The following is a 24,796-nucleotide window of genomic DNA, read 5'->3' on the forward strand; positions in this document are numbered from 1 at the left end:
GAAAGTCCTGCAGAGAGCTGAATTCTTTCAGATTTACTCAGTAGAATTGCTTGAAAGTAAAAGAAGAAAACATTCTGGTTAGAACAAATGCTTTCTTTTTGACTTCTGGTTCTTTAGTTAAAAATCCAGGTAAAGCATTTAAAAATTAGAGACTAGGCAACAAGCTTTATAACTAACTGACTATTGAAATATGTGTAGTAGCAAAACTGAGCTATAAGTAAATTCTTTTGTCATTTTTTATTTTTACTTTTTTTTAGGTATACATATACATTCATCTTTTACATATTTCCATATGAGTCATGCTGGGAGAGAAAAATTAGAACAAAAGGAAAAAAACATGAGGGAAAAAAAAAGGTGAGAGTATGCTTCCATCTGCCTTCAGTTTCCATATTTCTTTCTCTGGATGTGGCTGGCACTTTCCATTGAATGCCTTGGATCACTGAATTGCTGAGAAGAACCAAGTCTATCCTAGTCAACCATCACACAATTTTGTTGCTGTATACAATATTTTCCTGGTTCTGCTTGTTTCACTCAGCATCAGCTCATGTCAATCTTTCCAGGCTTTTCTAAAATCAATCTATTTATCAATTTTTATAGAATAATATTCCATTACTTTCATATATTATAACTTAGTGATTCTACAGTTGATGGGCATCCACTCCATTTTCAGTTTTTTGCCACTACAAAAAGGGCTGCCACAAACATTTTTGCACATGTGGGTCCCTTTCCTTTTTTATGATCTCTTTGGAATACAGACCCAGTAGAAATACTGCTGGATCAAAGGGTATACACAGTTTGATTGATAGTCCTTTGGATGTAATTCTAAATTGCTCTCCAGATTAGTTGGATCATTGCACAACTCCACCAACAATGCATTAGTGTTCCAGTTTTCCCACATCCTCTTCAACATTTATTATTTTTTCTGTCATTTATAAGTGAATTTTAATATATAAAGCAATTTTATAGGCTTTGTGGGGGTAGGGATATGGGATCTTGAACCCATGATTCCATGGCAGGCCCCCAGGATAGACACTCCCTCCACTGATGGACCTCAGTCACTTAGATGTAACCTGAAGTTTTAGATTTGATGGGTATGAGGGAAGGAGGACTAGGAAAAGGTGACTTGATCTGCCCATGGTCACATTGCTAATATGAGTCAGTGGCATAACTTAAAATTCTGGCTGATCCCAAGATAGCTCCTCTGTTTACCACATCATGCTGCTTCTCTATGAAACTTTATGCAGCCAAAAATTGAGCTTCACAATATAGCAGAGACTTGTCAACTTTTCAAGACTTTGCAAAATGGTAACATATATATCGAGTAAACAAAATACTTAAAAGAGTTTTATGTATAAACCTAAACTCTACAACATAATATTGCCTTCTAACTTTTATATAGAAGAATATCCATAAATCTTATTATTTTTGCAATATTCTTTGATACTGATCTAATGAACCTGTGATGTAATGGGCATGGATACAAAGATCAAAATGTATATATTTATTTATCCTTGATGACTCACGTCTCTCTATTCTGAAAGGATTGTCTCTAGTATGCTTAGGGTTTTCCTCTAGAATAGGGTCTTATAATTTGGACTGCATTAAAAATACTTTGATAACTGTATTTCAATATAACTGGTTTCCTTTGTCACCGTAGGTATTTTAAATGATTCAATCAATGAGTTAATTTTTTTTTAAAGCACCTAGTACAGTACTTGGTACATTGTAGGAGCTATATAAATACTTAGTCTTCTTCCGCCTTATTTTATGAATTTAAAGCCATTGTTCTCGGGAGTTCATAGATTTCAACAAATTTCTACAGGGGCCTATGACACAAAAAAGGCTAAGAACCCCTGCTCTACATCTCTTGAAACTGCATGTTGGAGCACACAGTTATCCAGGAGTTATCCCTCATTCTTGATACATAATTTACCTATCATCTTTTGCTATCATACATCTCTTTGATGACACCCTTCATATGTCTGTGCTATTTCTGTACAACTCTTCATTGTAACAGGTTTCAATCTACTCCATGTGCTTCTCCACTGACCTTTGGGTGACCTTCAACTTTTAATTTTTTAGAGATTGGGATTTTCATGACTCTCAGCTGTACAGTACCACTGAATTTCTTCCTGTTTTTTCAATGTTATAAAAATACAAATTTCTTCTTCAGTAGTGACGGTTTTCACTTTGTATGCCAATTATTCATGGACTTTGTTGAAACATAGTAAATTTTAATATCATAGATTCCCACAAATATTCTATGATAACTTGTTTGGCGTTTCTAGTAGGAAAACTGAGTTCCTCTCATAACCTTGACCAAAGAACAGTATTTTTCTTTCGGGGAAGATTGTCCTTTTCAACTGAATGTAAAGTTCTGAGTCGGAAGTGGTGCAGGGTCTCTTCAGATAAACTGTCAAATCAACTGAATCAGTCCTGACATCAATGGGAAGATACTTTCCTATCTGTATAAGAGGCTCAAGCTGTAATACTTTGTATAATATCATTTATTTAATTGTATGATTCAAAGGAAATAGTTTTGTCAGAAAGGAATCTCAATTGAAGTTAGACTCAAATTACACTAAGAAATCCTATGGTAATATTGGGATAAAGTTAATTCTCTTCTCCCCTCCCCTTCCCTTTTATTTTCCTTTTGTGTGGAAACACATAAAATGTAGTTTGGAAATTTGTAATCTTTAAAGAGAAAAATATTGTCCTAAAAGTGGATTCCCATTCACATATTCCTAAAAAAAAATCCACATTTCTTCAGGAGGTAAGGCAATATCTTCCACCAATGTCTGTGTATAAAGCATGATTAGAGGTTTTAGAAGACACTAAATTTTAGATTATACAATTCAGTGAGCCAGCATAGTACTGTGGTTTAAATTAAGCTTCCATATTTATGCTAAAATCTCTGATTCAGTGACTAAGTTAAGATCAATGTTAGGATTGGTCTAGTTTCAGCAGAACTATTTACCGTTTTTGGTAACAAATGAAGAGCTGGGTCATGACAGTCAAGTCAAATGATTCAAAGTGCACACAGAGGACTCAAGAGTGATGTTTAAGATAGTGGAATAGGAAAGAATCACGCATTTAGAAGGAAGTATTAAATCAGTGCTCCATTCCTTTTCCATTGAATGATGTACTTGGAAATTCTAAAATGTGTCATAGCCCACTTGGACCAGGAGATGCAAGTATATATGGTCCTATTCATCCCAGTAGAGGGCACAAAATTCAGCACCTGGGCTACAATGGAGAGGAGCTCAGATCAGGCATAACAATCCAAGAACTAAGCTAAATGCTGATTTAAGAAAGTGTGAAGAAGTATTTGGATTACGGAGGAGAGATGTGTAAGTTAAGTAAGCAGGTGTAGTTAGGGTGTTTTTGCAGGGTAGGGACAGGAAGGGGTCCTTACAGCTTGCTGTGAAATCACTTTAGGTCTTCCATGATATGATTAAACTCTTATTGGCTTCTCCCCTCCCTCCTTTTGTTGATACAATGGTCAGGAAGTCCTGGGTTAACTAAGTGGATTGCAATGTAATTTTCTTAGCAGGGATATAATTAATACTAGCGTTTACCAGGGAGTTGCTGCCGGGACCAGTTAAACTAGCTGAGAGTAGTTAATGATTGTTCAGGGAGGTAACAGCTCAGCTTCTAAGGTCGCAGATAATCCAAAAGTAAGAAAAAAAATGAATAAAATCCTAACTGCAGAAGAGGCTTCATGGACACAAAGCTTAATTTTTATGCTCTAGTAGGTCTCTAACTCACTCCATCGCCCTTATCAACCAGATTCCTATTGGAGAAATTGGTAGGAACGGTGGTTCTGAATCTTACTTCACAGCACAAGCTGGACTTTTGAAAAGGGTATTGATTTTCCTTGTATAGAATTCCATATGGAACTCCTAAAATTAGAATATTTCATTAAAAAAAAAAAAAAAAAGACCACGACCTGATACGCAAGAGGAGTATTGGGACTTTTTGTTTGTTTGTTTGTTTGCTCTGAGTTTGAAGTTTTAATTCTGTTTGACTTTTCATTATCCCCTTTCCCCCGTTTGAAAATCTCAGGGACTTTCAAGGGCTCTAAGACACAAACGTAAGTGGGACAAAGGAACCGGATTGAAGTTGGTAGATCACAGCTAATCTTGTCGCATGTTACGTCTGTACAAAGAAAGGGCTTGCTTTAGAGTGACTCAAGGTCCCTTCCAACTCTAGATTCTCCAGGTGGCAGGTGACTGGCAATCAGAAACGGCTCGAACGCCGAATTGGGAGGTAAGCACGTTTGACTTCTGACGGCTGCAGTCACAGCCGCGAATGCACAACACTGAAGGAACAAATCACCGCTCTTGCCAGAGGCGAACTTAACAGCCGCAAGGGGATAGGGATTTCCAAGCACGGCCAATGGGGTAACTTATGCTGTCGGACCATCCCCCCCCCGTTCTCCCCCCCCCCAGGGAGAACGGCGATTAAAATCATAAACGCGTATAAAAATAAGTAAGAAACCGGACATTTTAAGTCTGGTTCTGGTGGTGAGTGCCCAAGGCCGAGTCACCACATGTTTCTTCCGGGGATTCTGAGGGGGATTTAACAGCCCCGGGGAAACCGGGGGGGACCTGCTTCTCATTGCCGAGCACTTTAGGAGCCATCCCATGGAAACGGCACTAGCTTGGCCGAGTCCCACACGGCGGAACGAGGAACGTTAGGGGGAATTGGCGAGGGTGAAAACTGGGGCTGGATGGGAGCTGACCGCCCGCCCCCTCCCTGGGGAGCCTGGAAACGGAGCCTCGAGGGGCCCTTGTGTGCCGGGCGAGGGAGAGGGGGGCTGCTCAGAGCGCGACGCCCGGCCCTCCCCGGCGCCGGGGCCGCGGGCTCCTCCCGGGCCAGGACACTTAGAACAGGCCGGTGCTCGGGAGGAGCCGCGCCCGCAACCTCCCGAGGCGTCCGGCCGGCGCTTTTCTCGGAGGAAAGGAGAGGTGTGAAGGGCGTGTGTTGGGAGCCCGAGAGCGGAGCACTCGGTGCGGGAAAGGCGGCTTTTGTGTCCCCGGCTCCCGCCTCCCGGAGGCGGGGGGTGTGCCCCAAGGACACCTCCCGTCCCGGGGGAGCGCGGCCGCGCTCCGGGGGCCGCGGGCCCGGGTCCGACGCGGCGCGGGTCCACCCCGATCCCGGCGTGCACCGCGGCGCTCCCGCTCCATTCCCCCTCCCTCGCTCTCCCCCTCCCCGAGCACCAGGAGGCGGGGACGCGGCGGCGGCGGCGGCGGCGGCGACGGCGGCTTCTGCTTCAGTCTGGGCTCGCTGCTCTCACTCGCTCACTGGGGAGCCTGGCGGCGGCGGCGGCGGCCCCGAGCGGAGGGAAGGACTGACTGACTGACCGCGCCGCGAACGAGCGGGGACTGACCGAGCGACCGACTGCCCGCCCGAGGCGCCGCGAGTTCCGCCATGAGCTGGGGCACGGAGCTGTGGGTGAGTGCGGGGCGAGCCGCGCCGAGCGGCCGGGGGGCGCGCCCCCTCCCCTCCTTTCCTTCCTTTCCGCCGCACCGGACCGGAGCGCGGCCCCCTGCTGGGCCCTGGCGGCGCCCCTCACGGGGCGGGGGAAGGTCCCGCTCTCTTTGTGTGCAGCCCCTCCTCCGGGTCCCGCGCTCTCCGCCCGCCGGGGGTCGGGGGGGGGGGTCCCTTGTGTCCCCGCTGGAGGTGGCGCCCCTTCCCCTCGTTCCGGGCCCCATCCCGGGGTGGGGGGGGGTGTGCCTTCTCCGTGCAGCCCCTCCCCTCTCCTTGCCCCCTCTCTTTTGGCTCCCCTTCCCTCTTCCCGTAGCCCCCTCCTCTCCTTGCCTCCCGCCCCTCCTTCCTCCCGTCCACCCCCCTCCTGGCTCCATCTCGCTTCCTCCTTCCCTTCGCCCCCTCCTCTCCTTATCCCCGCGTCCTTCCTTCGCCCCGTCCTTGCCCCCTCCCCTCGTCCATTCAGCCCTTCTTTCCCTCCGCACTCCCGCTTCTCCCTTCCCTTTGGGGCTGAGCCCCGGGCGGGCCGGGGGCCGCGAGCGCCGGGGTTTCCTTTGTATCTCGGGGCGGAACCCTATTGTCCCGGAGGAGAGGTGTTTGTGTGGGCGGGAGACCGCACCTTCCTCCGGGGGAAGGGGCGACGCCGCCGGGTTCCCCGCCCCCCAGCCCAGGTAGCGGGCGCGGAGAGGGGCGCGCGGCTTTGTTACGGGGCTCGTCCTCCTTGGCGGCCGCTCTCGGGCTGTGCCTCCGATGCAGCCGGGCCTGCGGGAAGCCGCCCCCGCGGGGGGCCGAGGGGGCGCAGGTGAGCCGCGCTCCCTCGGGAGCTCCGGGCTTGGGCTGCCGGCCCCCCTCCTCCTTGTCGCTAGGTCCGGGGGCGCGCCGGGGGGCCCCTCCCCTCCTGGATCCCACCTGTGCCGCCTGCCCGGGCTCGCGGAGCCCGGGGCCATTGTGTCCGGGAGCAGTGCCGGGGAGAGGCTCCTTCCGCGGGACCGGGGCTTGTGCGGAGCGCTACGCTCCTCCAGGGAGGAAGTCCCTGGGACGCGGCCTGGCGGGGCTGCGGACCGAGCCGTGCCCTTCTTTTCTCGGCCCGCCCCGGCCCTCGTTCGCTGCCGAGGCTTAGCATTATGCGCGATTGCCCCCGACACGCGATTGATGAGGAAGCTGGACAATTTACCCAAGAGGTGAACCAGCAAGCGGCAAACCCAGCCGTGTGGGGCCCGGATCTTTGTTTTCCTTAAAATTTTTTCAAAAGGAAAAGTAATAAAGTATTTTGTTCCACATTTAAACTTTTCTTAAAAGGATTTTCGTAAAGAATTTATTAACAATGTGTATCTTCTCCCTTCTCTTTCCAAAATAACCTGTTGGAATTTAACCTCATAATTGAAGGAGTTTTTCATTAACGAAGAACAAAATTCTGGTTTTGATGACAATTTCCCCTGAAATTGAAAAACTCCTATGTACGCTATACAATTATGTAAGCATTTTCTTTTCTGGACCATGCTGACAATAAATGTATAAATTTGGAAAATAGTGAGAAGCCATCTTTAATTGGATTTCCTATAAAAAAGCAAAATAGTTCGTTTTTTCAAAGCCTTAGTGGTTTGAAGATGTGTTTGAGACAGTGATTAGCTAGCTGTTAAATTTTTAGTTTGCAAAACCTGGGATTCCATTTTATTATAATTTTCTTTAAGTATTTTTGAATTAGATACTTTCCAGAAATATTTTACTTGTTACTGAGATACAATGGAAACATGTTGACACTCATAGCCTTAAGAAAGCTGAATTTGGGGGAATATTCTTAGAAATTTTAGATTCATGAGCTCTCATTTATAATCATAAGGATGACATTCTAAAAATATTTGAGTTGGTGGTATTTAATTGGGAAATGGTGAAATGTAATCTTTAATATTTATTTTTAGGTTGTGTACTTGTTTTTGTTATAAAGCTAATATTCTTTATAAAAAGTGAGAGCAAAGTAATGTAGTAGAACCACTTAGTGATGTGTTAGCACTTTTATCAGGGATACCTAGATGGTCCAGGGGAGAAAGTACCTGACCTAAAGTCAGGAAGACAGTTCAAATCCAGCCTCAGACACATACAAGCTAGGTGACCCTGGGCAAATTGCACAACCTTTTTACATTTTTTTTTTTTTTTGTCTGTTTTCTCATCAGCAAGATAATTGCAAACCACTCCAGTGATTCCTACCAAGAAAACCCCAAATGGGATCATGAAGAGTTCAGACTCAACTAAACAACAAAAATACTTTTAAATAATCATTCTGCTTGACAGATGTTTGTTGAATAAATGCTTTGATCTGTTATCCTTTGACTTTTGCTAAAATGGAGTTCTAATTTTTAACATCATATAGAGAAAACAGTGTAGTTTGTAATCTGTACACTCTTACTTAGGCTCTGGGTCATGTAACCAGTGTGAGAGTCAAGACTTATACCTAGCTTTCCTTTGAGACTTTTTTTTCCACTGAATTCTGTTGCCTCTCTTTGCATATCTTAAATTGCTATAAAAATAAATGTTCAACAGACTCTTGCAATAATTCAGGCAAAAAGTAATGAGTCTAGACTAAGATTGGTAGTCATGGTATGGTGAGTAGAGAAAGAAGGTAGTGAGGAAAATTATTAGGTTGATGTGACTTGGCAACTAACTGATGGGATGTAAGAGCCTAAGAAAATAAGAGTCAGAGATAGTTTTGAAGTTTGTAGTATTGGAACATAGGGATGACATTTAACAAAAAGGAGTCAGGAAGACCATCACTAGTCCTGTATCCCAAAGGAATCAGAGAAAGAGGGGAAATGGGGTGTTCAGAAAGGACTAGTGTCTGGTGTGAGGGCTTGCTGAGTTCTTTTCGAGCTGCTCATCCACCTTTGGTGTCCCCTTGTTACCCAGCTCTCATCTACTGCTTCAAGAAGTTATATAGCCAGGCCTAGTGACTGCCCCTTGTAAAATTAGACAGGCTGAACCAGGTTGAAGTTAAGTGAGAGGCCTCAAACCCATTAGTGACTTAAGGGGATGTCCACTCCAATCATGGAAAGAGTTTCCCTGGAAGAATAGGTGGATGAGAACAATTTGTTCCATTGGCTTATGGTGATTGAAGGCAGTGGTTGGGGAGTTCTTGGAGCCTAGTCAGACCTCTTGGACTCTAGGCTAGGATTTTGACTTTTGTTTGGCCCTCTGCACTTTGATAATTCTAGAGGGGAAAGTGAGGCTGACAACTTTTGCACCTCTGTATCCAGTTCAGGAGCAAGTCAAGACATTACTTTGTGATGTCACTGGCTCTCTTCCAAACTGTACACTTGGAACTGTGACAACTATCCTAAGCACTGTAGCTAAGGAGTGGAAACTAAGAGTTGCCTATCAATTGACTGAACAAATGATGGTGCATGAATGTAATAAAATACTATTATACCCTAGGAACCCCCAAAATGATGAAAGACTTGGTTTCAGAGAAAACTGGGAAGACATTTATGAACCAAAACCAATAGAAGCAGGAGTGCAACTTATATATAAACAGCAGCAATTTTAAAGTGAGCAATTTTGTAAGAGTTGATGCTGGTCAACTGGGACCTATGGTGAAGAATATTAACAAAGAAATAATAATGGACTAGTATGCACAGTGGAAGATTATTTTGGGCGTGGTCAAGAGGGTGGGAAGAGAATAAGCATTTTTTTTTTAGCTACTATTAATACACCTACTATATGCCAGGCACTAAACCCTTTACAAATATTACCTTATTTGATCCTAATTCTAAGGATAAGTGCTTTTATTAACCCCATTTTATACTTGAGGAAATTGAGGCAAACAGATTACACAGCTAGTATCTGATTCTCAATTTGATCTCAGATCTTCCTGACTCTAAGCTTAGTACTCTAAACACTGTGCCACTTAAGTGCCCTTAATATGGAAATTTGTTTTGCTTGACAGGACATATTGCTTGAAAGAATTTTGTTTCCTTTTTTTGGGTGGGAGAGGAAGAAAAAAAATGTTTGATTTTGGGGGGGAAGCCCTAATTTAAGAAAGGATCAGGAGGAGAATCAAATTTTAGAGGGAATATTGGATTTTTTCTAAGATCATAGATTTCTAGAAGTGAACTGAGTGCCTTATTTTACAGATGATGAAACAGACCTATTGAGATTAAGTAACTTAGGATCACAAAACTTTTCAGTTTAAGCTCTTTGAGGACATATATGGATGGAGCTGTTTTGTTCTGTATGGAGAGGGGTGGGAGGTGGAAGTAGTGTTTTGGGAATCCTCTGCTTAGAGTTAAGTTTAAGCTGTAGCAAAAAACCAAGGACATAGTCTTGGTGGGGTTACCAGGGGCAGAGGTGGTGGTAAGGAGGGACAAAGGGAGCCAGAGGAAATCCAGAGCTGTCATACTCACTGGTAGAACTGACATAGCTGAATCAAATAAAAAAAGTTTTTTTTTTAATAGTATTTTATTTTCTCAAATACATGCAAAGATAGTTTTCAACATTCACCTTCGCAAAAACCTTCACAAAAAATTTTCTCCCTCTCCTCTTCACTAGAGTGCAAGCAATCTGATATAGATTAAACATGTACAATTAGAGAAGAAAAGTTTTAATGACTGATAGGACTGATTAATTTCTGATAATTTGGAGAATTTAAGGAATATGAGAACTGAGAAGAAAGGTGAATTTTGATTTGGAAAGTAAGAAGCCGCTTGTGACCTTTGGGAGAGCGATTTTAGTAGTGGTGAGAACTGATTACAGATTTTAAGAAATGGAGGAGTGGATGATAAGAAAGTGTTTATAGTGAGTGTAGATCAGTAACATTAAATGAAGACAGATCTCTGCAGACTGCATATTGACTTAGAAACTACAAATTAAAGAAATGTATCACATTTTGTTTTGTTAAACATTTTCCAATTACATTTTAATTCCTGATTCATGACATTCCAGAGTTTTTCAGGTTATAGCTTTGACCTCTCTATTATGGATTAACCATCTTTTTAGAAATTTGGTAGTGAGGGAGAGAACAGTAGTTTTAGAGGTTGGCACCATTAAGGGAAGGAGCTTTTTTAGGTTTGTAGGCACAGGGGTAGAAACCAATGGAAGAGGAGAGTGAAAATGCTATCCAATGGGCATAATTGCTAACAAACAAACAAACAAACAAAATACTGGAATAGTCAGGAGGAAATAAATGAAAGCTGGAAAATAAGATGGAAAGAGACTACCCAGTAATAGAATTAGAGATTTGGAAGAGTCCTTGGAAGAAGGATCACTTCTACTACCACTAGCCTTATTTCCTGCCTGTAAAATTACTCTTATCAGAAACTGGTAGTTTTATTAATTGAAATAGCATTAAACAGTGGTTCTCAAAGTGTGGTCCAGAAAATCCTACAGGCCTCTGAAACCCTTTCAGATGATTTACAAATTAGAAAATGTTTATTTCTAATATGATCAATATTTATACATATAACACACATAAACAAAAACTCTTTGGACATATCCTCAATAATTTTTAATAGTATAAAGATGCTGAAAACAAAAGTTTGAGAACCACTGGCATTAAAGAAGATGCATTCCCATTTGTTTTGTCATTTTACCTGAGGACCATGGGACCTTTCCATTTCACTTTCAGATGAAACCTTTATGTATTGTCTCCTTTTAAAATTTGAGTTTGTTGAGAGGAAGAACTGTCTTGCCATTTTATTTTTAACTTAAGTGCTTAGCATAGTGTTTTTTGTTGTTTCTTTTTTTTTCCCATTAATTCACTAATCTACACACATAGAAAAAAGAACTAATGCATTGCAGTCAGTCAGCTAGTGTTCATTAAGTGTCTACTATATGCCAGGCACCATTAAGTGCTGATGATACAATGAAAGCAAATTCTCAAGGAGGTCACATTCTAATGGGGAGACAATATGCAAATTGTGTACATATACAAGATACATGCAGAATAAATTGGGAGTGGTTTCAGAGGGAAGACATTAAAGAGTTAAGGATGCTTTCTTTCAAGAGGTGGGACTTTTGTCACTGGCACTGAATACTGACAAGGAATTAGGAAATGAAGTTGAGAAGGGATAGGGCTGTTCAGGCATGGAGGACAGCCTGTGAAAACACTTTTAAATATGGAGATGGAAGGCCATTTACAGTGGATTAGGAAAGTCTTCTGTGTATTAAGTAGTGCTTGAGCTGAGTATTAAGGGATAAATGGCTGAAGTGAGGCAGGGATGAATTCCACACATAAGGGACCCTGATGTAAAAAGTAGTGAAGAAGCTAGTTTGGGTATTAGACTGTGGGAAGGAGAATAATGTAGAACTAGACTAGAAAAATAGGCTGATGCCGGGTTGGGAAGGACTTGAAAGGCCAAATAGGGGAATTTATATTTGATCCTAAAGTTGATAGGGATTGCTGGAGTTTATTGAATGGTGACCTGATCAGATTTGAAGGAAAATCACTTTGGTAGCTATATGGAGGATGGAAAGGGGAGATACTGGAGGCAGGAAGACCATTTAAGCCTTTACAATATGCTTCAGGCAAGAGGTATTGAAGGCTTGAATTTGGAGGGTAGCTGTGTATATATAGAGAGAAGTGGTTGAGTTTGAGAGCTGTAGAGGTAGAAACAGGAAAAATTGGTATATATAATAAAGTGAGAAAGAACGAAGAGTCAAAGATGATGCCAAGGAGAGGTTAGAAGAATGGTAGTGCCCTTGGCAATTTTGAGGGAAAGATAATGAGTTTTTTTTTCTTTTTATTGAAGCTTTTTATTTACAAAACATATGCATGGATAATTTTTCAACATTGACCCTTGTAAAGCCTTCTGTTCCAAATTATACCCTTTTTCCCCCTACTCTCTCTCCTAGCTGGCAGGTAGCCTAATACATGTTAAATATATTAAAATATATGTTAAATCTAATATATGTATATATATATTTATACAGTTATCTTGCTGCACAAAAAAAAAAAATCAGATCAAGAAGGAAAAAAAAACTGGGGAAGAAAACAAAATGCAAGCAAACAACAACAGAAAGAGTGTGAATGCTATGTTGTGGTCCTCACTCAGCTCCCAAGGTCCTTTCACTAGGGGTAGATGGCTCTCTTCATCACTGAACAGTTGAAATTGGTTTGAATCATCCCATTGTTGAAGAGAGCCATGTCCATCAGAATTGATTATTGTATAGTTTTGTTGCTGTGTACAGTGATCTTCTGGTTCTGCTCATTTCTTTTTTTTTTTTTTAATTTTTTTATTATAGCTTTTTATTTACAAGACATATGCATGGGTAATTTTTTCATCATTGACCCTTGCAAAATCTTTCCAACTTTTCCTTTCATTTCCCCCTCCCCTAGATGGCAGGTAGACCAATACATGTTAAATATGTTAAAGTATATATTAAATGCAGTGTGTGTGTGTGTGTGTGTGTGTATTTATAGTTATCTTGCTGCACAAGAGAAATCAGATTTAGAAATAAGGTAAAAATAACCTGAGAAGGAAAACAAAAATGCACGTGAACAAAAACAGGAGTAGAAATGCTATATTATGGTCCACACTCATTTCCCATAGTTCTTTCACTGGGTGTAGCTGGTTCTCTTCATTATTGAACAATTGGAACTGATTTGATTCATCTCATTGTTGAAGAAAGCCATGTGCATCAGAATTGATCATCATATAGTATTGTTGAAGTGTATAATGAGCTCCTGGTTCTGTTCATTTCACTTAGCATCAGTTCATGTAAGTCTTTCCAGGTCTCTCTGAAATCATCCTGCTGGTCATTTCTTATAGAACAATAATATTCCATAACATTCATACACCATGACTTAGTCATTCTCCAACTTATGGGCATCCATTCAGTTTCCAGTTTGTTGCCACACAACAGTTGTGTTACTACACAAAGGGCTGCCACAAATATTTTGCACATGTGGGTCCCTTTCCCTCCTTTAAGATCTCTTTGGGATACAAAGCCTAGTAGAAACACTGCTGGATCAAAGGGTATGCACAGTTTGATAGCTTTTTGAGCATAGTTCCAGATTGTTCTCCAGAATGGTTGGATCACAACTCCATCAATAATGTATCAGTGTCCCAGTTTTCCCACATCCCCTCCAACTGTCGTCATTAAGATAATGAGTTTTGACCTGGACGTTTTGTGTCTAAGATGCTTCTGAGACATCCAGTTGGAAGCATCCACTGGGTAGTTGATATGGTACTGGAAGCTCAGGAGACCACTGAGGGGTGGATATATAAATATAAATCTGTAAATCATCTGTACAGAGATGGTAATTAAATCAATAAGAATGGATGACATTACCAAGACAGTGTCCAGAGAAGATAGGGGTGGGGAAGATTAGGATAGAACTTTCATGTCCATCCATAGTTGGGAGTATGTTGAACCAACAAAGGAGACTGAGATGGAGTAGTCAAACTGGTGGGAGGCCATCCAAGTGAGTAATTAACTTTGCTGGGGCTCAGTTTCTTTATTTGTAAAAAACAAAAAAAACAAAAAACAAAAGATTGGACTAGATGGCTTCTGAAGTTCCTTTTAGCTTTAGATATATTGTCCTGTGATCTTAAGGATGTCATGAAAACCCATAGTGGAGCAAGTGGTCAGCAATCTAAAATATAGCATAAGTCAAGAAAAGTGAAGACTGAGAAAAGATAGTTACATTTGATGGTTAAGAGATCTTTGATAATTTTGGAGTGATCATTTTCAATTGAGTGATGAGATTGGAAGTCAGATTGCAAAAAGTTGGTCAGAGTCCTTTGAGAAGAGGAAGTGAAACAATAAACAGACTGAGAAAGAGAAGAAACATAGGACATCATTTTGAGGGTTTGGTGCAATGTAGGCATGATTTCTTAAGAATGAAGAGGCTTCAACATGTTTAAAGGCAGTAGGGAAATTAAGAGAGATTGAGAGAGGTTGGAGATTGCAGATTGGAGATAGAAAAGGTTTTATTGAAGGGACAGTGCTAGAGAGGACAGAAGAAGATGGAATAGAATGAAAAGTATGTGTAGAGTATGCATTTGACTTTGAAATAAGTCTACTTGTGCTATTGCTTCACTCTTCTCTTCAATATTCTACAAGGAATTTATAAAATACTTTATTGAATGCTTTGCTAAAATGAGTGGACCTCCTTTAGCTACTACTTTGTGTGTCCTTTAGATATAGCATTCCCAGAAATCTGTCAATTTAGTAATTGTCAGAAAAGAAAATGAACTGTTCTTGAAGCCATACTGATTCTTTGTGATTGTACTTTCTTTTTATATATTTTGTCGTTTTCCATATTTTGTTTTGGAATTTTTACAGAAATAGCTGTTAAGGTTATCCACCTGTTTTTTTCCCCTCTTTTGAAAATCAGGACATTAGTCTCTTCAAATTTGAGATACCATTCTTTTTTTCTCCACTATTGCTCCAAGATTGGATTTTAGCTCAGCAGTTGCATTTTTCAGCTTTTTCAGTCTTTGAGGGTGTCATTCATCTAAGTCAGGTCACTTGAATTCTTCTTTCCTTACAATCTTCTTACTTTCCTTGGGTTTCAAATCTGAATCAGTCTATTTTGATTCTCCTTTTGGTTCAAAAGTTACTGTGGCAGAGAAGTCGGCTGTCAGTTAATATTGCTCTGCATACCAACAAATTGCTGGCCAATCTGGTCCTTCTATCTTCCTTCCTGCCAAGAAACTTAAAAAAACCTCTCAAACCCAAATTCTTTATAGACCAATTTCTTTGCTAGCCTTAGGTCATTCTAAACTTTAGCACTGCTGACAACATTCTTTCAGAATTATCTTCTGTTGCTTTCTTTTGCTTTTGTCTTATGTATATATCTGTCTTGAATCTAAGTTGGTGGTCTAGTGTAGTGGAAAGTTCATTTGACTAGACTTGAAATGTACTTCAAACACTTGCTTAATTGTGTGGCTCTGGGCATGACAAGAGATGGAAAGATTGGGAATCAGGATTGTGAATCAAGGAAGGGGGAATAGTGTCAAAAAATTTGTGATGATTAGAATGAAGCAGCTTAGACTATAAGAAGTTCTTAAGGAATGGTGGTAGTGGTTGTGGAACAGCAGTATTAAGATGAGAACTGCTCCACCCTTCCAGCACACCGAGTTTGACAAAGGAGTGATTTCTATGGATTAGTGCTGGCTAGCATAATTAAATACTCGAATGGATCTGTGTTCTCATCCATATAGAAGTTTTCTTCCAATGATACAGATCAAAAACTGTGCTTGCCTGACCCTTACCCCATGTCTTTGCACAAGTGCTCTTTGGAGAGTTCTACCCATTAGCACCCTGACTCTGCCCATTTCTTGTCCTTAAAAAGTTGACCTGCTCATCTTTTTCTTCCTTGAAGATGCCTTTTATTCATCATCTTAGTGGTTAAATATTGCAGTTTGCTCATACCTACCATATGTTAGTATAATTATTTTAATACTCAGATCTGTCAGAAAAATTTGTGACAGTAAGAGAAATGATGAGGGAGAATTTTCTTATCTTTGTGGTGTAGGAGGACACATATACTTCACCTTGGAGTACCAGAAAGGTAGAGAATTCAGTGCCTCTGTACTTAGTAGGTATAATAGACCATATTTGCTGAACTGAATGGAATTGGTACTGTAGAGTCATTTGGCAGAATCTTCATGTTGAAGAATCTCAGTATATCATTCAGCAAACATTTGTTAAGTACCCTGCTTTCACAAGGCAACTATGCTGGATGCTGCTTATTGAGGTCTTGAAGTTATTAAGGTTAAATTGTTAGCATTATTCAGTGATTTATGCTTTTGCTTTCTTATGCTTTTATGTTTATATGAGATAAAAGTGCTGCTTGTTTAATACCACCTCCTTGTTGTTTAAATCTTTACTCCTCCATGAGTTAATATTAATTCCACACCAAGTTATTGTACCATTGCTATATTTTTGTCTTGAGTAGGAAAATGCCTTATGTTGTTTTGACAGCTCAGTAGAACTGTGGACTTCTAATTCTCTCTTCTAACTTTTAGACTAATAAATTAATTTATTCATTGTTGTAAAGGAAGTTTATTTTTGATATATCATAAATATTTAAGAATATTTTTGAAGAACTAATTCCACATTGACAGAAGAAACTACCTTGCCAAATTTTTTAAGTTGTAAAATCATTTTTTCAAAAATTATCTGTGAAGTATTGCTTTGTATTTTCTTTTATACAATATAACAAGGTGTTTGGATCTAGAAACTAGCTCCCAAAGTTAAAGGTATTCAGTGATTTTTTTCAACTTTGAAGGAAAGAAAAATAGAAGAGAAGGGAAAGGCATTGGTTCCCATTCTTTAAGACTCAAGTTTAGGTCTTGAAGATAAATCCCCTCCCCAATCAATTAGTTGTTAAGCTCAGTTAATTCTGTTTTAATTGTACTCCTGGCATCTAAATCCTTTCTCCCCACTTACACCATCACTACTACTACTATAATGCAGACTCTTCTGCCTAGACTATAGAAGCCTTGCTATCCTTATTTTCAGGCTTAACTTTCCAAATGTATGTCATAGTTTATAAACTCCATTTACTCTTCTGTTCCAGCTAAGTTGGAGTAGTCAATGTTTGTTCTTTTGAAAACACTTTATTTGTGCAGTTTGTCTCCTATGCTGGGGGGTTAAAAAGGGAGGGTGATGTAATATGATGCACTGGTCTCAAATAAAGCCTCAACAATTTACTGACTCTGGGGTCAAATGACTTGGTCACTTCTTCCTCTGGGACCTTGGGCAATCCATTCACCTCCCTGGTTCTAGATTTTCTCATCTATAAAATGAAGTCAAATTAGAACCTGACATTTCCTGCAGCTTTAGAGCTTTGAATCTTTATATCTAGATTCTTTTATGTTTTAAAAATCTTTTTTTTTTTTTCTTTTTCTTTTGGTGAGGAAATTGGGATTAAGTGTCTTGCCCAGAATCACACAGCTGAGGCTGAATTTGAACTCAGGTCCACCTTATTCTAGGGCTGCTGCTCTATCCACTGTGACATCGAGTTGCCTCCAATCTTTCTGTTTTTTAAGACCTTGCTTCATCTTAAACCTCCCTTGATTCTTTTTCTCCATTCCCCTTCAAAGTGATTTTTCCTTCCTCAAATTTCTTAATAGCTGATTTTCTAGGTTTCTTTCTTTTTTTTTCTTCTGATTAATGTGTGGTTTTATCTTTATTTAAAAAAAATTAAGGTGATTAGTGTGCTTGGAATGACCTTTATGGACAACATCACAAGGTTACATTACAGTCACAATTTATATCATAACACTATTGTCACAATGTATTAGAATCCCATTCAAAAATAATAATTTACAAACTGTATATTTGATATCTGTTTCTGAGTTGTTTTTTCCCCCAGGGTTTGCTTTAAAAAAAAAAAAAAACAACCCAACAACAAAAGCAACAAAGTAGTACAAGATTACAGTGCATTAACACAGCATAGCATAAAAATCATCAAAATCATTTTGAGGATAGGAATTGTTAGCTTACTCATTAACTAAATGGTTTTTTTTTTTTTTCCCATGGTGAGTTGAACCTTTTTAGAAGTCTGGTGAATCCTATAGAACTTTTCTCTGAAGTTTTTTAAATGCATAAAATAAAATACATAGAATCACAACAGAAATCAAAGATATATAATTATCAATTTAAACCACTGAAATGTAATTTTCAATTAAAATAAACATGGTTATGAATGCCAAGGTTAACAATACTTGGTGACCAGGGAAGGGGTAGGGGAAGGGGCTGCTAGGTGCTGCAGTAGATAGAGCACCAGTCCTGAAGTCAGAAAGACCTGAGTTAAATCTGGTCTCAGACACTTAACACTTCCTAGCTGTGTGACCTTGAGCAAGTCACTTAGCCCCAATTGCCTCAGCAAAAAATAAAAAACAAGAAAACCCCCACAAAACTTGGGGACACATAATGCCTTCTTCCTCCCTCCCACCATTTTTCTTCACTTTCCTTCTTTTCTCGCCTTCCCTTCTGCCTTCTTTTCCTTCCCTCCCTTTGTCCCCTTTCTGTCATATCCTTACCTACAGATACTCTTAAAAGCTTTTTTTATTTTTTTCTTCTTTTGGATCTCTGAACCCTCCCAAGATATTGTGGGGTTTACTGGCTAGATTTCTTTGTTAATAACCGTGCCTTAAACCAAAACCAGTTTGATTCTCATTGATTGGCCACCAGTAAGTCCCAGGCCAAAGCCCTGTTTGGTCATTGTTTGGATCCAAAATACTTAACTCTTCAGTGATCTAATTAAGAAGTTGCCATGGTAACATAATTCTCAGACTTTTGTGTGGCCTGATGAAGGGTGATAATATGGGTAATGCAAGACTTTTACTTAGCAACTGTATTTTGGTAATTATAGTGTTTGTTGGCCAGTTTATTATATATTTGGGGAAAGAGAAAAATATAGAATCACAAAGGAAAAAAGGTAATACTGATGTGGTGCAGCTTCTAGGGAAGATGTAGCAATAATCCTAAAGCCACTAGGTTTTGGGAGGGGAGGTAGTTGGAAATGATATATTTCTTCCCCTAGGTTATCCTGCCCTACTTTACTTCTATATGATCAGGTATGCTATGGCCACAAATATTGCTTGCTGTCATATAACAGCCTGTTGGATCAGCAATAACAGAACAGCAGTAATGAGGTGCTTAAAGTTCACATGGTGCAGGACAGAATTGGCCATCTGCTACTTGACCTAGTGATCAGGCCTAAAAACATACTTGAGAAGGTTCCATGTGAGTTCTACCCAAAGAATTATGCCCACAAAGCCAGAAACAGACTACTCCTCAACTCTACCTCTAAGCCCATAAAATTAGCATATCAGTGACATGACCTGGTTTCCCTAATTCCTATAAATTTATCTTCTGGCCCTTATTCTTTGCTGTTTTCTTTTAGAACTTAACCTGCTTTCATTGGTGTTAAAATATAATAAAACTTTGGGTCCAGGCCTGCAAATTCTTTTGGGACATTTCAGGATGCTGGGACTTCAACAATACTAGTTACACTCTCTGAATCTCTAACATTTGATATCACCGTCAGTAAATTTGGGCATAGTTTTTTTGATAGCTTAATGAGACAAAAATTTGATAGTTCTTAAATGTAAATGATGCAAAATATTGTATATCAGGTTTTTAAAATGAAAAGGCATATATACTTATTTATTATAGAATAAATATGTGATATGTTTCCTACTTTTAATAGCTTGTTATTTTGTCCCTGTTTCTAAGATTTTCTCTCTAAATTATATTTGGAATTTTCAGAAACCTTGCTAAAATCTGATCTTTTATCATCTAATAGTCTTTTGGGAAAATATAGATATTAGTATATATATTCTAACCCCGTGCAACTATTTATATACTAAATTGAGAATATGATTTGTATTTCTTGGTGTGACATTTCTTCCTATTAGTCAAGCCTAAGAACATTGCTTGTATAATTGAAGACTTCTTAGCTGGTCTTTTTTATTGGTGATCTTAGTTCTAGTGTTGTTAGAAGAAAGTAATATGACTTTTATGTATGATAGAGTACTTTTCTGTATAACTGTATGTGTGTATACATATATATGTGTGTATGTGTGTGTGTATATATAGTTTTAATTATTTTATGAGCTAGTTTTGAGAACAATTTAAATTGGATAGGGATTTAGCTGGTTTGGACAAACTGGAAAGTATTTGATTTCCCCCTTACTCCCCTTAAATGAGTGCAGTAATTTGTATAGGTTGATGAGATAATTTCTTATAAGTCTAAAAATGTTCTGAGAAAAATAACATAGAAATTATATTGAGATTAAGGTTTTGGGGTGATGTACATTAAAAGATTATAATTGTTAAGGAAAAATCCTCTGTTAGATAGCTTTTTGAGTTAAACAAAGGACAAAGGGTGTGTGAGCGTGTATGCATGTGTGCACCCACGTGCGTGTATGCATGTTTTGGAACAATCCTGGAAATTCTTGGGCCATAAAATAAATTAAGTCAACATTTTTTTACTATTTGCCTAAAATTACTTACTCTGAGTAGTTTGGAGAGTAGCCTTTCAAGTTAAACTAGTATAGCAGATATTGTATTAATTTGCTTTGAATGATACAACTCAAAGCTTTGTTGTGGGGTATTCTAGTAAAATGATAATAAAACTAATATTTAAGACCTTGGAATCACATAGAATATATACAAAATATTTCTATTAAGAAATGGAGAAAATCAAAAGAAGAAATCCTAAATATTTTTCTCTGAAATTCATGATATTGAGAAAATACTATAATTATTTTCAATTTTTCTGCAATTGAGTTAATAAGTAAAAATTATGATATATGGTAGAATTTTGATATATGTTTTGAAAATATACTGAGTTGATCATTTTTCTTTGTTAAGAACTTATTTAGTAAACAGAATAACATTCCAATTGAGCCTTATTTTTCTTCCTTCTAGTGCAGTTACATATGGAAATCCTAGTGCAGCCTTGCTAGAAAGCTTACGGTATCATTCGTGTGAGTAATTCCAGCTATATAAGGCCAAAAAGGGGGGGAGGAGGAGTGTTAGTACATTTAAAAATAATGAAAACCTGCTTTTATTTAAAACATGATCTTCTCAACCCTGAATTTTATTGAAGAATGCAGTCCAGTGTCCATAAATAAGACATTTTGGCTGTTTTCTTTTACTCAAAATTTTCTTCCAAGAAGACTAACAGCAATAGAATAATTCTTTTTTGGTGATAGATTACAGACACTGTTGTGGTACCTGTTGAGCCATTTATGTTCCTGATACAGTGGCAGTTGTTTTGTTATTTTCACAGTTCTTTTCACAGTATTTTTTACTTCTTAGGTCAGGAATCAGATCTCATTTGACCTTGGCATGGTTGTTTCTTGGCTGTTAGTCATTTTATTGGCATAAATGTACTGTTAAATTCGCTTTACAAATATTTTAATTCAGCAAATATTGAGTATAAAAAAGTACCGCTCCTATTATCCACACACTTTATTTTCAGTCTCTTTGCTTTTTGTCCATTTCCTTGTTTTATAAATTGCATTAGGAAGAGGAGCTAGGCCAGGGGTCCTCAAACTATGCCCGCTGGCCAGATGCGGCAGCTGAGGAAGATTATCCCCCTCATCAGGGCTATGAAGTTTCTTTATTTAAAGGCCCACAAAACAAGGTTTTTGTTTTTACTATAATCCGGCCCTCCAACAGTCTGAGGGACACTGAACTGGCCCCCTATTTAAAAAGTTTGAGGACCCCTGCCCTAGGCCCTTATGACTTTACATTTGGATTAACTTTTCTTTTTCAGTCTTTCTCATATTTTGCTGCCAGGTTAATCTTCCTAAAATAATAATTTTAATGTATTGCTTAAAACAATATTTTAAACATTGTCATGAACCTTTCAATTCAACAACCATTTAATACCTATTATATGCAAGACAACTATCATGGTAGTAGTATTAGGCCTGAAGTCAGGAAGACTCATCTTCCTAAGTTCAAATTGAGTTCAAATCTGTTCTCAGATTCTTAGTAGCTGTGTGACCCTGGACAAGTAACGTCACCCTCTTTGTCACAAGTTTTTTCATCTGTAAAATGAGCCGGAGAAGAAAATGACAATCTACTCCAGTATCTTTGCCAAGAAAACCCCAAGTGAGGTCATGAAGACTCGGACATGACTGAAATGACTGAATTACAAAACCAACACAAATGAACAAGGCATTTGTGCTAGACTTTAGGATACAAAGCTAAAAATGAAAGCATCCCTGCCTTTAAGGAGTTTATTTTTGATGGAAGTAACGCAACTTGTATATAAAGCTTTAAAGAACTTTCAAAATTTTTCGCTTGGCCCATTATAATGTGACTTCCATCTACTTTTCTGTTCTTTATTTTACTCCCCTTTGTAAGCTTAGTTTTGTCAAAAAGACCTCTTTAAGGAGGTGACATCTGATGGATGCTTTGAAGTAATAACATCAATTCTGTGAGGAATTGTCAAGAAAGCGCACTGTCGGCTTGGGGTAATAGTTACCTATAATACCTATATTCCACAGAGGTGGAAGATAGAATGTCTTGTATGGGAAAAACATGATTGGGCTTGCTGTTGCAAGGCAGTTTGGAACAGAATGCGTGTGAAGGGGAAGAAGATGAAATAAGACTTTAAAATATGTAGGAGACAGATTGTGGAGGGCCTGAGAATTTTATTTTTTGTCCTAGATGCAATAGGGAGTAGTTTTTTGAATAGAGAAATGTCATGGTTAGATCTGTGTTTTAGACATGTTAATTTGGTACCTCTGTGGAGAATTTTAGGAAGTTTTTAGACTTGAAGTCATGAAGTCTGTCCTGAAATAGAGAGGCTGTATAATAGAGAGAAGAGAACAGATGTAAGAAATGTTGTGGAGATAGAACAAAACTTGGCAACTGATAAATTAAGGGAGGGAGTGTGATAGCAAAGAAGAGAGAAGAGACAAAAGACAAGCAACAGGTTAAAAACTTTGGTGGCCAGAAGAATGGTGATATACATATCAGAAATAAGCAGGTTTGGAGGAGGAATAGTTTGTTTTTTCCTCTTTTTTTATTTTTAATTTTTTGGCTAGGCAGGGATTAAATCACTTGCCCAGGGTCACACAACTAGATAAGTGTTAAGTGTCTGAAACTGGATTTGAACTCAGGTCCTGCTTCAGGGCTAATTCTCTATCCACTGCACCATTTAGCTGCCCCAGAGGAATAGTTTTATGGGAAAGACTATAAATTATTTTTAGATGGTTGAATATAAGTTGCTAATAGAACATTCATAATAGAGATATTCAGTAGACATAGTGTGGGCGAAAAAATTAGGCTGAGATATATAAATTGAATTCATAAGAATTGATGAAATCAAAGAAATTATACAGACAGATGAGAAAGAGGGCCCAGGACAGAACCTTGGAGGAAGCCCACATTTATTAAGTGGATGACATATGATAACCCAGTAGAAGTAGAACCCCCTTCTAAGAGGGGGTCTTAGAAAGAATAGTCTGAGTAGAGCAGAATTTAAGAAAATAGTTTCATGGAAACCAAAGTAGAGAATGTCTAGGAGAAAGGGGTTGACCAACAGTATAACTGTGGAGATGGAAGTTTTTCTAAGAGTAAGATCAAAAATTGTACTTACTGCAAGAGGAAGTTAATGTAAGATTTTTCTAGGAGTTTGACTATGTAAATTTAGGAAGAGAAGTAGAATGGCAGATTGTGGGAAATGGTAGAATTAAGTTAAAGATTTTTAAAGATGGTGAAAGAAGTGGAAATATTTGTAACCTATGAATGGAGGAGCTAGTGGAAGAGGTGGGGAAAGATCAAGGGAGCAAACTCTTGGAGATGTGAAGGGAGATTTGTCTTGGAGGACCACATTGGAGCAAAAAAGGTGAGAACTGAGGATGATGAGGGATGAAGTGTAGGCTAGAGGAAGGAGCTCATGGCATATGGCTTCTATTTACTCAATATAGTCAAAGATAAGATATTAGTCTGAAGATAGGGGAGTTGGGGTATTGAGAATGATGTAGAAGGTTAGTGGCAAAAGGAAAAAGATAAAAGGTTTGAATTATGATAGTTAGGACCCAGTTGAGACCAGATAATATAAATTTGTGAACTCAATTGATATATTTGCAACACTTTATCCAAGAACATTCAGCAACACATAGAATATCAGTAAGTATATGTAAGAGCATCAGTGGTATATGCATCAGTTGGTGTTTTGGGAGGGCATAACTGTTAATCAAGAGTTGGTAAGGGGATTCAAGGGATTGAATTATTGTGTGGTTGAATTGACCAGGCATTAAATGTAAAAAAGGGACTGAGTCCTTAGCTATGGGGGTATGGGAAATCTGAAATGTAGGAGGGGTAGTCAGTAAGGTCAAAAAGCATTTATTTAGCATTTATCAAGTGACTTACTACCACTGTGCTTTTAGTGCTGAGGACACAAAGAAAAGCTAAATGATTCTTTTCCCTGAAATTTGCTTATCTGGTCACTCTTTTGGTATTCTAATAGACATGGAATAGGCATGACCTTTAGTCCTTTGACCCTTTAGTTCTTTTGCTACCTATCATCCCTCCACTGAGCACACTGTCTTTTTCACTTTCTTCTTCTCTTTTTTCATTTTCCTAAGTTTTTTTGAAATGGAGTTTGTTGCTATTTTATGTTTTCTAAAGTATCCCATTGATATCTTGATATTGTGTTAATACTGTAAATCAGACTTTGTATTGTCATTTTTATTACATTGGCACAGGTTGATTTCTCTTGCTTTTTAAAGTTGTTCCTTATTTCTTTAAGGAGCAAATTGTAATTGAATTTTTTAAAGAGCCCTTCAGATTTTATTTTATTTTTATTTATTAATTTCTTGTGTGTGCTGAG

General features: G+C 39.0%; 1 protein-coding gene across 3 annotated transcripts in view; it reads left to right on the forward strand.

Moving 5' to 3' along the window:
- Positions 1–5,319: 5,319 nt before the first annotated feature.
- FNBP1L (formin binding protein 1 like) overlaps positions 5,320–24,796 on the forward strand; it is a 118,595-nt gene continuing 99,118 nt past the window's right edge. For 2 of the 3 annotated variants that reach the window (XM_031967101.1, XM_031967102.1), the window contains exon 1: positions 5,326–5,457. In XM_031967101.1, the coding sequence (XP_031822961.1) occupies positions 5,434–5,457 (24 nt within the window). In that variant the 5' untranslated portion in view covers positions 5,326–5,433. Of the gene's footprint in view, positions 5,458–24,796 lie in introns of all 3 variants that reach the window. The other variant, XM_031967103.1, reaches the window with a different exon arrangement.

Source organism: Sarcophilus harrisii, chromosome 4 (genome assembly GCF_902635505.1).
Source record: "Sarcophilus harrisii chromosome 4, mSarHar1.11, whole genome shotgun sequence".
NCBI classification, from domain to species: Eukaryota; Metazoa; Chordata; class Mammalia; order Dasyuromorphia; family Dasyuridae; genus Sarcophilus; species Sarcophilus harrisii.